At 40.9% G+C, this 13,994-nt stretch overlaps 1 protein-coding gene across 6 annotated transcripts in view; it reads right to left on the bottom strand.

Annotated features, from left to right (window-relative positions):
- Window positions 1–11,357: 11,357 nt before the first annotated feature.
- MAPKAPK3 (MAPK activated protein kinase 3) overlaps window positions 11,358–13,994 on the bottom strand; it is a 111,377-nt gene continuing 108,740 nt past the window's right edge. For all 6 annotated transcript variants that reach the window (XM_035894836.1, XM_035894835.1, XM_035894833.1 and 3 more), the window contains one exon: window positions 11,358–13,152. In XM_035894836.1, the coding sequence (XP_035750729.1) occupies window positions 12,994–13,152 (159 nt within the window). In that variant the 3' untranslated portion in view covers window positions 11,358–12,993. The remainder of the gene's footprint in view (window positions 13,153–13,994) is intronic.

Below are 13,994 nucleotides of genomic sequence, written 5' to 3'. Positions count from 1 at the left end.
CCCTTTACCCATATTATAGAAACTACTTTTTCACATAAAATACTTCAGTTATTTTCCGGAATTCATAGGCTTGTGAGTGGGCTTCATATCCCACTGCTTAAATGGTCAGCATTGAATCAATTTACTTATATTAAATAAACAATTTGCTATTAAAAATCCATTTAAAATGCTACTGCTTGGATTAACATTTGTAAGGCTATTAAGAAATAAAAACTCAGACTGACAAGGAAAACTTTTGTTGCTGCAGTTTATAATTTCTAAAAGAGAGAAACACTCACCTCTTCTGACATTCGTTTTCATTCCATTGCCTTTTGTTCCATCAGACTATTCCCTCTGTGCACCTGCTCTCTATCTCCATTTGTCTGATTAATTATCCTCACTTCTTCTCTACAAGCTTTGACAAATTCCTCTTCCTTCTCCAGCTCCATCCCCATTTTTTGCCTGGTGTGGCTAAAATCTCCAGCCTAGATATACTGGTTCCTCTCAAAATGAAACAACACAGAAACTACCAATAAACAGTCTTAAATAAAGTAACAATAAATAGCAGAACATCTTGGCTATATACCGATTTTTGCAGAATTTATAAATTAAGCAGCTTTAAGAGTAGGAGCTGGCTGAGGGGTATAGGTTTCCGTGTGGTATGTACTCCCATGGAGAAACAGCCGTATTCAAAGAGGTCTTTATTACAGCATTATACATATTTTTTCCCTTAAATAACACAGTTAGAAATTATTATCAACTCAGAATCGAATACAAATTCTGAGTAGTATTTTTTGTATGTCAAAGTATGACATAGGTGCATCTCAGTTTATTTTTTTCAACATCAGAGTTGCATGGTAGTATATGCTATAATTAATTCTTCTCAGGATTTCCACAATTACTATTCCTCTCTCATCCTGCTTTCAGTTTGTTGAACCTTGTCAAAAAATCCTGCTGTTATGCTAAAATATACCTGGTGCTTTATCACCCAGGCAGCTTTTAATATGGAAATTTTGTAGATTTTTTAGGAGTAAACAACTCAAAAGCAGACACATAATCTTCACAAAGATGGGTCTGAGTGTTCCTTGAGAGGTTATAGTAGAGAAGACTGAGATGTTCCAGCATGGAATGTGCATCTGTGATACCCAGTTTTGTGTTCAGTTTCCTTCTCTGCCCCAAATTCATGTAACCTTTCCAAGTCTTTCAGTTCCAGATTCTGAAAGGTCAGTAAGTCCTTGAGTATCTTTGAAATAAGAATAGTCTCACTATTCTACTTTCACCATTTCATACAACTGGTAAGGATTTGAGCGTGATTATGGGCATTTTGGAAAAAGCACAGTGAGTATGTTTGGCAGCATGCAGAGGCAGAGATGTAACAGGTGTTACTCACCTACGTGAGGCACACCATTCATCCTCTTTGTCAAAGAGGCAGAGAAGAGAAGGTAGGAAAACACTTAAAAGTAATTTTGCACAGTCATTTACAAGCAATTGCATAGTCTTAACATTCTCACCAGCAATCCCCTTCTTTTGCACATATTCAAACCAACCTGCGCTTAACTAGACACCCATTTCATTTTTTTGCCCTGGGGGTTTTGGCTATCTTCACAACTGATCCATTCTTTACATTTAACAAAGAAAGTCAAATCACATATGTAGGTATGGCGAGATGTGGGTGTCCTAACAGAAAGATCTGGCCTCATATGTACCACCTCCATGTTTTTGGTGGTTTTTTTTTTGTTTTTTGGGTTTTTTTGGTTTTTTTTTTACTCCAAGCATGTTATTACTGTCTATGAGTCACTTCATTAATCCGGAGAGAAGGCTAGAAAACAAGTGAATAAACACCCTGCTTCACAACCTTCTGTCTGCACTCTTTACTTCTCTGCTAATGAATGAACAGCTAAAAACCAGAATTATTCTAATTGGGGACATTCAAAGGGACACTCTCTCCTCTTTGTCAATAGCTGCTGCCTGGGTCTGCCAGCGATTACACTACATGGTCAGAGGATCTCTGAATGTTCACTCCCAATGACAGGGTAAATATGATAGAAGCCCAGGAAAACAGTGGAAAGGAACATAGATGCAAATCAAAACAAAGAGCACAGGAGTCTTTTACATGACCACACCTTTCCCATTAAAAAATTATTAAAAAAAGGTGCGAGAAACACAAAACAGCTGTGATGCCAGACACAGGACCCCGTCTCCAGTAGCACAAGGTCAGATCTCTTATATACACTGTGCTGGAACTCAGCACATACTCCGAGTTCTCCAGTTCACTCTGTGTGCATGGATAGGGCTCTTCATTTATCACAAACATGGCAGGCAACTGTTTGAAATGTCCTACTCCCCCCTTTAGAGCTGTCAGAGTGATCCTATCTCTAGTGACATGAATAAAGATAGAAGATGAAGGACTAAATGAGAAACAAATTACTGTAGCCTCAGTTTTGCCCTCCAATGCAGGAATTGCAGGAATTCAAGGTCTAACTTCTGCTATCATGGAAGCCTGGGCTTTCCTCTCCCTTGCAGTCCTACAACAGCAGAGGCAGATACAGATGAACTGATGCTCAGCGCAGCCCACACTTCATCCCAACTCCTTTAGGATTCACAGAATCAACCTTCTCTTGCCTCCCTCAAAAGTGGAGTTAAACCTTAGGACTAAAATGCTGCAAGGTGTTTAGTAAGTCCCTTTCAACTTTCAAGGATAGGAATATTGCACAGTTTTGTCACAAAACAAGTATTTAATGCCCACAGAAAGCATTCTAAATAACATTCAGATTACTACAAATTATTTTCAAAATAAGGTATGACGCTAAGTCTGCTTGTGCACTTTTATATACTCTTTCCCCTTTGCTGTTACATATGCTCAGATTTTGGAATTGAGTCTAACATTTGTATTTCTGCACTTGGGCACAGAGTTGAACACACTGTTCTCTGATCTGCTTTCAAAGAGAATCTATTAATTTCTCTATCAAGGAGGGCTGATGTTCAAGCCCTGAGCTAAACATACAGCCCAACAGAACACGAAATTCAGCATTTGGCCATTCCCTGATGATTTCTTTTCTTGCTCCCATTGTATAACAGGACAGCAGCTTGTACATGTCCCCATCATATGAGTGATGTATTTCCACTTTTGTGACAACTGGTCACATATGAGGTTTTGTCCCTGCTAATTGTCACACAGCCAGGCTAATTGCCTGCCCAACATAAGTTCAAACACTTGTAGAGACTGCTGTGTACCTCCCTGTGTCCTTCTAGACGAGGTTATGTTGTCCATGGTGTCTGGGCTGGACAGAAAGACTGGGCATCACTGGTCTATGACATGGCCACCACATATTGACTTGTGTCACCTGGACTTCTCAGGACTTACAAAGACAGGCAGACAGCCTCCACACCTGCTCTGAGCCCTGACAACAAACAGGCTGACATCTTTCTGGCTGGCAGCATTTCAGATGAAGAGTTAATATTTTACCAGGCTCCTTGATAGCTTGTGACACACAAATCAACACAAAGCTAGCATTCAGCAAATAAAACAGCCCTTCCCTAACTCTCTGTAAGACTCTTTCAACAGAACATAGCTTTCTTATAAATCCAGTTCTATCAGGAACACCAGAAAAAAGCCTAAGAGTATGAGCTAAAAATGGCCAGCCAAGTGCTAACCACCGCTCCGTCACAGTCTGTTTTCCCCCTCATCTGCCACATAGTGCAGTACACCGTATGTGGGGTGTGGCTGGACAACCATGCTCTGGCACCCAGCTGCTGTGAGTACAAGAGGTCCAGCCCTCAGAGCAGGCATACTGCTTGCTCCTGCTCACCACTCATACCTGTGCTAATACCTTCTCTCCTCTGACACATGCCGACTAGGACTGGGTTCACTCTCAGGGAGGGGATGATAGCACGTGATCTGCCAGGCAGCTTCCCACAAAATTAAAATTTCCTACAGACCTGAGTTACAGACACTGAGCAATACGTACAGACAGACAACTAACTCCATGTCCTTTTAGCCAACCTGCCATGCCTCATGCTGATTGTGTAGAGTAACGCAGGCAATTCCAGCTAGAGCTCTTCCCCACTGCTTCTCTCCTCCTCTTCTTTGGACTAAGCAACATCCAGTGGCAGATGGGAAAGAGATGACAGAGACACAAAACCACACCACACTTACTGGCAGCGAGAACCTTACTTTAATGATGCTGTGGGAAGGAAAAAAAATTAACTTGACAACAAAAGCTCAGATTAAATTTTTTAGGCTTCATGCCAGAGTATCTCTCTCTACACATGTAAATATGTATTTAATTTGTACTTCTGAACTGAAAGTATTTGGGCCACAATACTTGGAATACTTCATGTGTACTTAACTTCAGGACATATAACTTCAAAGATGTGAACACGCGAAGTCACTCAACACTGAAATCATTGCCATACAAACAGAAGACTAGTATGTCTTTTTAAAAAAAAAAAATCACTTAAGCAAAATTGTTTTTCTGATTAATAGAAATTTGAATTAAATTTCTCCTTTCATGTATGCAGTATTTAATTCTAACCAAGCAAGCTCAAGGTTTTCAGTTGCCTGGATAAGACTAATTGGATCCTTCCACATTATTACTCCAACATTAGCAATCATACATAGCACATAAATACCAACTTTCTTTGTAACAAATATGAACTTTCTTTTTAAATTTTCACTGGAAATAATTTTCTCAAGTTGGGAACAAAATCTGCTCCAAAGGGAAATATACAATCTCAGGAATCCTACAAAGAAAGGTTTCAGGCTTAAAAGAAATGCTTTAAAATAAATTTGCTTAGTAGAGAACACCACCACCATTTATGTTTCATACAGAAACAAAGCAACTCTTTATGTTAGACCGCAGTTATGGGAAGAAGGTTTGATGCATGTGTGTGAATGACTGTAGATATGCTATGAAAGCAAACGATATGAACAAACTAATCGCTTATTATTACTAAGTGCCCATTAGCCAGGCATATAATTGTTGTAATTCAAGATGTCAGAACCTTCAAGTGATAGCACCAGATGCCTTATGACACAGAGTTGTGTACTTTTGGAGCTAATGATTGCTTACTAGATAGTTGTTCCAGGATTGTCGAGGAACAGCTTAGAAACTGACTTTGTGCAGGAACGACAAATTAATCGAGAAAACATTTGATAGCTCTACTGAGTGCCAGCCAAGGTTTGAGCTGGATGCAGAGAATATATTACGAAACAAGGAGGCAGACCTAGCTGAGTCACTTGAAATCAGGAAATTAAATTCCTTCCTACTCCTCAGATTTTAAATATCCTATAGCGAAAGGCCTCAATAGGATTTTTTTTAATGTTTAGAGAAGAAACTGAAATACTGCAGTCAAGTCTCTCTAAAGGAAGTACTCATGACTCCCCAAAAGTATAAAATACATCAATCTAGCAAAATTAAAGAGAAGAAAATCAAAGGATTAAAAGGAAGATAACTAGTCCACCTCATTTTACTCTTTGTAGGTAAGTGAAGAATTCCACACAAAGACTTAAAAGCCAGGAGGAAGAAATAAAAGTATTTCTGCTCTAAGTGGCTACTTCTTGGCGAGATAATGTACAACCAGCACCAAGAGATTTTGAGGTAACAGTTCTATGACCCAGGACACTAGCATGGTGCCTTACAGGGCTGACTAGAAAAAAGCTTAACTTCCACAGGAAATGGGATTTTAAAGTAACAATTTCCTAAGAAATTTAAACATGTTTATTCTGAATAAAGCTGAGAAACAGCAAAGGCTCAAACATCCTGTGCAGGAGTTGTAAGGGCTGATGACTCTATGTACACACCCCCCCATTCACCACAGCACCTTGGATATGAGAAATGCTGATGGAGGAAGTGCATCAACCTCTGGGAGAAGTCTCTGCAAGGCAAGCATGGCAGAGCTGCTCACCACACCATCATGCCAGGGCACTTCTATGACTCTGAAGGGAGACCAGCATCCTCTTGGGTTGTTTCTAAGTCTATACCCACAGCCCACTCTTAAACAGTAAGAAAAAGTATTAAGTTCTAGTTGGGCTGATTTCTTTGTGGAGGTCTTCTATTACCCTCAGAGGGATATCTTTCCTACTATTACCCATTGTTTGGGACTTTCCTCCTTAGCATTTTACGTACAATGTAGTTTCTTGTTTCCTGCCAGATAGTGAGATTCCTTGAAAATCTTCCAATACTTTACACCACTAAAAGAAGTTCAGAAATAAGAGAAGAGGTGGTACAACTGTAATTGACCCAAAAAAGGAAAAACACTGCATCATGGAAGGTTAGCTTTGAGACAACACATTAGATTTTTACTCAAGACAAGCGTCAAACACACAATGATGAACTGCAAGATGGAAATGCAAAATCTCTGAAAGCAAAAAAGAAAGTTAATTTCACCTTGACAAGGTTTCTGCAAGCAAAAAGGGAGCTCACTCAGGCAACTTTAGGAGAGCAGAACTTAATCTGCAAAGGGTATTTGTTCAGTTTTTAGTTGCTCTAAAAAAAAAAAAAGGCCATTTCATTGGTATACTAACAACATTTACTAAAAAGTCTCATTTATAAACATCAAGCTGAGCCTTGCTTTAGACTACCTCAGAAAAAAAAAATGGAGTCTGTATTGTTTTTTTTAGGGAAAGATAATTTTTTCTGAAGTCAGGAACTGCTCTGGGTTGGAGCAGCAGCTAATATCCTAACCAAAAATTCCTTGATCGTTACTCAAGTGGTAGCATTTTTATTTTAAAAACCTTAGTCCTCCTCCCCCACCAGTATTTCTCTTCTAACACATTCCATTCTAATTTTAGTCTTTTGAGAAGTTTCTTTTCCAGATCAACCCACTCTTTTTCACATTTAAATAATTTTCAGTTTTTTTAAAGAGCTCAGCTTTAGCAGGTGTTTCAGTAGCTAAGCAATAAGAAATCTCTTGAGAACATCTTCCATGTTTCCCAAAAGGGTTAGCCTGGAAGATTTGGGAGAATGTTATTAGGCAAAGTAACCTTGCCATTTAATTTCAAAACTGGAATAAAACTCCTAGGACAAAAAAGAGAAAAAGACACCCACAAAAAGAAGCACTTATGCTCACTGCTAACAAATAAAGAAGGTGCAATAAGAAACAGTTGTTACACTAGCAATACTGGTAATTAACTCGAATGCAGTAGAATTCAACAGAAATAAAATTAGAAGCTTAACGTGGAAGAAAATGATGCAACTCCTCCTATATTGAATTTTTCAGCTTCAGTGCAGCCCTAGGACCAAGAATGCTAAATGGTTTGCAGCCATGGACCAAATAAGTACATTTCAGTGGCCAACAATGGAAAAAACCCAGCATGCTGTCAAAGCAGGAGAGACTTTACTAGTAATTTGGGCCTGAAGCCCCACACAGCTAAAACATGTTTATTATCAGATGTGGAAGCTGAACTGAAGCAAGGTCAAGATACCTCTACGCTATCTTCAAGTACCAGCCCTCCTCAGACAAAAGATCGCCTGGCTCTTCATGTCACTTCCAGCTACTTGAAAGCTGCATTTTTTTTTCTCTTTTGGCTCCTGGAAGCTAAAACCACTGCAGTATATTTCAGCAATTGCTTCTTTTTGCAGTCTCAAGTAGTATGAGGAAACCCACTGACAATGATGCCTTTGTGCCTTTATGCAGCTAGAGCAGACCTACAAGATCTTGGCACCTGGTAGATTCATGAGGCAGGAAATTTTGAAATACAGCTAACACTAGGCATCATCTACAGATTTACAGTCACAGGGTTATCTTCTACACCTCTCTAGAGTACAGGAACATTCTCTTCCTCCTCCAGTGGTAAAAAAAGACTAATAAAAAGTTGCATCTATCCTGCTATGTCTACAGAGGTAGCACCTGCAGTAAAAAAAATTAAGTTGGAATAGAATACAACAGCAGACATTTCTTATCTTATTCTTCAACATGACATATCACCCTCCATTTCTACTCCCTTTGCCCCATTAAATTCTTCTAACAACACAGACTAAAAAAAAAAAAAAAAGCTGTACTTAATACTCAAAAAGGATTTTCTTACCCAGTGCAAAGATTTCAGGGAAACAATTCTTCAGCAAATGCTATTACCTAGGATTGCTCTAACCTCAATTTTCCGGATGTGAGATGTGTTTAAGTATGTACCTGAAGTAAATTTGCTTGTTAGCTTACAAGGTTTTTTAACAATATTTTTTTTTCTTTGAGGTTTTTACCACATGTTCTCTGTCTTCCAAGTTTGCTTTCTTGTCTTCATCCTGGTTAGGCTATCTAAAAGAGACTTAACTTGTTCATTCTCAGATATGCCAGCTCCACTACTGAGAACAGCCAGACAAAGAGGAGAAATACCGGAACCTAGCTAAAAGAGAATTCTGGTATTTCCACAAGAACCCCTCCAAAACATGTACTCTTGGAAGAAAGGGGCTCTCCCACATGTAAATTCATTCCCTGCTTGCCTTCACTCCCTTTGTCCCTGTGGTTTGCTAGTGAGTGTGAAAGGGCACTGGTGAATAAGCCAGGGTGCGTGGGTACATCCTAGAGGACAAGTTTTCCTCCTGTTAAGTACAGCTGAGCTGGCTCCCATGGTTGGCTTCATCCTTAGGCTAAAGCAAGCAAATGTACCAAAGCAGCTGGACATAGATTAGTATCTCTTCCCTACCTCTAACACAGGTTTAAAACAGTACATGTACTTATGATTACGTGCAAGTAATTAAAAGCTTCAATTTTCTCCTCCTCACTAAATCTTCCTTTTCTCAACAGCGCCTTTGTCTAAACATGGGCCAAATAAAGTCTGAATTGAAAAGAGGACAGGAAATTAGATCAAACTGAGTATGTGGCATGCTCATTATCCCTCATGTCAGACAAGTCAGAAGCAGTTACGTAACTGGGCCTCTAGACTCTAGGCAGTGAAGTGTTAAGAGAGAAAAGCAATCCCAGGACTGCATGCTGGGGTTTGACAAATGGTAAAACACAGAAGTAGGCCAAGAGCTTACCATTAGTGTTAGTTTTTAACTCTACCATGTCAAAAAAGGTTCATCATATGGCACATGTGGTCAAAGAGGTAAGGCAGGGGGTAGTGCAAAAAACAGAAAAGCAAGGGAGGGAATTTTAGCTGTGTTGTGTACACACTCGTGTGTGAATCAGAGAAGGTGCACTTGCCAGTGAGCGGGCAAGAATGCGCGTGTATGAGAGGAATACAGTGCAGAGAAATACAAGGGGAGGCAGCAGCCCATAAGCAATTGCTATGAAAAGGAATGGGGGTGGGGAATTGTGCACAGCCCTTTTTTAGCTTCTGCTGTAAAAAATAAATAGACCTTTTAATCTGTGTTCTCCTTGAAGCCTTCTCTATTGACCATTCATTTCTTTCCCTTCCCAGCTCTTTACCTCCTCTATATGGCTGATGAATATGCAAATGCATAATCAGTTCTATAATAGCCTATCCTTTCTAAAAACAGGTTATAAATTTGGATCCTAAGCAGCACGTTCTAAAGAGACTATTATACTATATGGCTCTGGGAAGAAGCAAGACCCAAATACCACCACTAGCACACCAGAGCTCTTTATAACGTGTGTGAATGCAGCTAGAAGGCGGGCCCTTCTTATAACAGAGCTAGCAGCCAGAAAGGAAAAATCTTTGCAAAACCTAACACATGGATCCCAGTGCAGGCTCCCGCAGGGTGCAGTGCACGTGCTAGCAACAGGCAGTGCTCCCTGCAGGCTCCGCCGAGACTGCTAACGCGACACAGGCCCCAAGACCCCGGCGGGTTTTGTTTTAGTTGGCGCCAGCTACCAGGATTGCGGGGGCTCCTGGGCAAGAGAGGGAGATGTATATGCCCATATGGACACACAGACACCACGGCCACCCTCACAGCTGCTGGGGGGGGAGGACAAGCACAGCCCCCAGGGCTGGTTCCTGGCAGATTCTCACCGCTCAGGTTGACTCGGACACGGTTAAGACCACCACAGCTCATGCACGCTGCTCCCAGTGCGTCACCCGAGACAGCTGTGGTGCAGGCAGGACAGCCATTTGAGGGTCCATACATTGCATAGCAGCTGCTTCCCAGCTCCCAAGGAGTTGCCTCCTTTCTTTTGTAAAATAAGCACAAACACTTCTGTACCATACTTGCATACAATTCCATGCTGCCATTTTGAGGACCTCCTCAGGTTTCCACCGGGCTTTGCAGTATTCCTGGATGTTGTCACTGCAGGGTAGAACGCAAGAACTGGTAGTCCAAATTTAATGACATGATATTGTTCTACTGTACAGGGACTGAAAGCTGCATCACAGGATCATTTACTTGGAAAAGACCTTTAGATCATCAAGTCCAACCACTAAACCATGTCCCTAAGCACCACATCTACCCATCTTTTAAATACCTCCAGGGATGGGGAACTCAACCACTTCCCTGGGCAGCCTATTCTAGTGCCTGATAACCCTTTCAGTGAAGAAACTTTTCCTAATATCCAATCTAAACCTCCCTTGACACAACTGGAGGCCATTTCCTCTCGTTCTATTGCTTGTTACTTGGGAGAAGAGACCAACCCCCACCTTGCTACAACCTCCTTTCAGGCAGTTGTAGAGGGCGATAAGGTCTCCCCTCAGCCTCCTCTTCTCCAAGCTGAAGGTGCTGTGCCCAAGTGCATCAGCTCATCACTCCAGATTCTGAACGGGACTGGAAGCCCACAGGAAGGAATCAGGTCCAGGTGTGCTTTACAGTTGCCCGTGGAAAACTACTCAGTAACAGATGCATATCTTCAAGCTCCAGACTGAACTCACAAGCAAGAAGGCATCAGCTAGAAACTGAGAGCTCCTGCTCAAACTTTGGGCAAGGCAGAAACAAAACCGTGGGTTGCAACAGTTTCAGCACCAAGGCAGCCAGGACACCACCACATTATACGCAGGTTGCCCTATTAACTAGGAGAGTGGGAGCACGTATCACCCTGCTGGGGCACAGAGATGGGAGGGCAGGAGCAATGTACTTAGCACCCTCCAAAAATGTGGATAAAGGGACAGAAACTCGGATCTGGCTCTAATCCCAGCTGTTGCAACCCTGAACACGTCACAACTCCTAATTAATTGTATTATTATTTACAGGTAGTGAATAATACTTGCATAATTCATGGAAGTAATATGATAAAACAAATATATACAGGACATGCTATAATTATAGAGGTACCTAGATAAACAGGAAACAATTTTAAAATACATCTTTGCAGAGATTGATATTTAGAAACAAACCCTGGTAATCTTAAAAAAATGCTCAAATGTCCTTTGAACGAGAACATCATTGAACACTTTCCTTCTCCCTTTTCCCATCACCTTCAACACAGATGTACCTCGCAAAGCAGTACAAACCCTGAAACATCTCAACAAGAACAGGGATGACAGGAGGAAGGAATGCTGTAACACGATTTATTAAAATCAGTTTATAAAACCCTAGGACCAGTTCACAAAGAAGGGAGGTCTCATCCAACACTTTGGAGATGGGCTCCCTAGACAAGGTCCAAAGCCTCGAGCAGATCTTTGTTGGAGGTAACAAGACCTATGTGACAGTCAGATTTGAAGATCCAGATCCTCTCTGGAGCCTTGTTTTCCTTTTTGTCTTTTAACATTCTTCTGAGCCTATTAACACACGAGTACTCTGTGTGCCTACCACAAAGTAGTTTTTGCTTGCATCACTGGAAGCACGTGATTTTCATCCTAGACTCTGATAGTACTTTCACAAATATTTGCTTCACCTCAACTAAAAATAAAAAACAAACCCAAAGTACAGTGAGAGGAAATATTTTGATCACAAAGTAAAACAAATTAGCAAACCAAGGCTAGGATCCCATAAACCAAGAATTAGAATAGGAAAAAAACAATGGGTGGATATACTTATAGGTAATCTCCCTTAGGTGGCAAAAATCTTTGGATCCAGAAACACTGACAAACCACTGCAAATAAAGTAGCATCCTCCCCCTCCCTGACCCCAGGAAACAAACCAACCCCAGCACCCCAAAATCTGCTATTATCAGCACATCTTAGGCACAGGATCTGGAGATAATTACCAGAAGGGATGCTGGCAGAAACCAGGGTCCATTCAGAGAACATGCATTTGCTACTTCTTCCCAAATTTCAGAAGCCTCTCTTCTAGAGGAATCTCTTGTATACAACTACATGTCCATTTGCGCACCCTAGAGGTTGTGGATCCAAGAGGAACAGCAATATCCTCTGCAGGATACTTTCAACTAATTAAATCCTTATTAAAACTCTTCACATAAAGTACCATTTAAATTAAAAACATTACAAGAGAGGGATCTGACAGTGGCATAGACACAACATAATGCTTACAGTTTAGAAAACTTACACGTTATCAAATGAGAATCCATGACACACTCAAATCCTCACATGAGACTACGTGAAGACTTCATGAAAATGAAAATGTATGGATGCTTTTTCCTGTAACAGGAATAACTGCTTACTGTTTAAGTGATATTCTGTAACTATAGGAGGTAACTTTGGAAATATTAACAGTTCTAACATGTTGTCCAGCTGCATCCATAACAGAACCGCACCTGTGCTACTCATATAAAGAGCAGTGACATTTTTCTCCTTTCTCAGTACTCATGTTTGAACTACTAAAACCCTCCTAGCAGAAAACTTGGCATTTTTCTATTCCCAAGTTTAAAATGGTAGCAGAAGTTACTCTTGTAGATGGCTCTTAAAGCCTCAGTGCATTAGTACGCTGAGACTGCCTCTTCTCTCCTCCCGTCCGACACAGTTAAAGCCAAAACAAAAACCCATAACATTTCTGGTATTACTGCACCTTCCCTAGCAATATGCAACAGAATCATGTCATATACATTAGCCTTTAAAAGCAAAGCCCTGATTCAAGTTATAAAAATGTAATCTTTCACACTGCTCCCTCTTTGCAGGATAGCTTCTTCACGGTCTCATTGCCTTTGTGTTAGGGACTGAGTTGATCATAGTGATTTTAGATCGTTCCTTTGAACTTTTACCCTCCACCCACAGGTCCTTGCCTTCTCTTCTCATTGGTTATTGCACCCTGGGGCTGCCGAAGAGGTGCCTGCCTGCTTCTGCTTCTTACGGCGTTTGTTCAGGAGGCGGTTGTTGGATGTTTTCAAGTCTTTGATTTTCACCTGATCATAGTCCACCCTCATGGTAGCCAAAGCGCTGGTCATCTCCTCCTGAAACCAAGGAAGCAATTTATTGAAAACCCTGAGGCAGAGAGTGGACAGCCAATCCACACTACTGCCAGGCGATGAATGTACAAAAAGAAACCCCTCTGTTACTCTACAGCCAGAAATAGCTGAGCCCTTTCTGCTGGGCTGGACTATGACTAAAGGCTTCGTTCTACTAATGGACTCATTCAGGAGGAACTATTCACATAGTGTTTCATATGTGAGCACGCAGGACCACACTCCGCTGGCCTAAATTCCACCATGTCCCCATGCCCAGCATTTCTTACCAGCTGGCTCTGGGCCTTCACCAGCTACTGAGTCTGGGTTTCTTACTCCAGAGTTGGAGCGCTGCTTTCCTTGCTCTGTTACCAAACTAGGTTAGCAGGAATTAGAATAAAGAGTTCACACAAAGTTCTTTAGAGGTATGTGCTTCAAATTCACATGCTTCCTTAGTCTGAATTAATGTTTAAGTGTGGGCAAATTTTAAACTTTTTAATAAAGCTTTGAGCAAAGATCTCCTTAAGTAAATGAATGTCTATCCATTTAGTTCAGGAAAGGAAAAACTATTAAATGTTATAGGAATGCCAGTGGCCCAAGGGAAAACCTCTGGGACCTATACAACGCACAAGTATAAGAAGTTCTCAGAAACATGGAAATGAAGAACACTAAGTGAAACTGTTTGATCTCTTTGACTCAGGAGGCAAATGTTGTCTAGATCCTATGAAATTTTACCATTACACAGTTCAACAGCTGAGAGTATACATCAGTGATTTAAATAAAATCAGTAATCAGTAAGATACGCTACAGGAATGTTGCAATTATCAAAATGCCAAGCACTGTAAGTGCAA

This window comes from Egretta garzetta, unplaced genomic scaffold, assembly GCF_000687185.1.
Source record: "Egretta garzetta isolate BGI_Z169 unplaced genomic scaffold, ASM68718v1 scaffold215, whole genome shotgun sequence".
NCBI classification, from domain to species: domain Eukaryota; kingdom Metazoa; phylum Chordata; class Aves; order Pelecaniformes; family Ardeidae; genus Egretta; species Egretta garzetta.
This window is presented reverse-complemented; position numbering and strand designations above follow the sequence as displayed.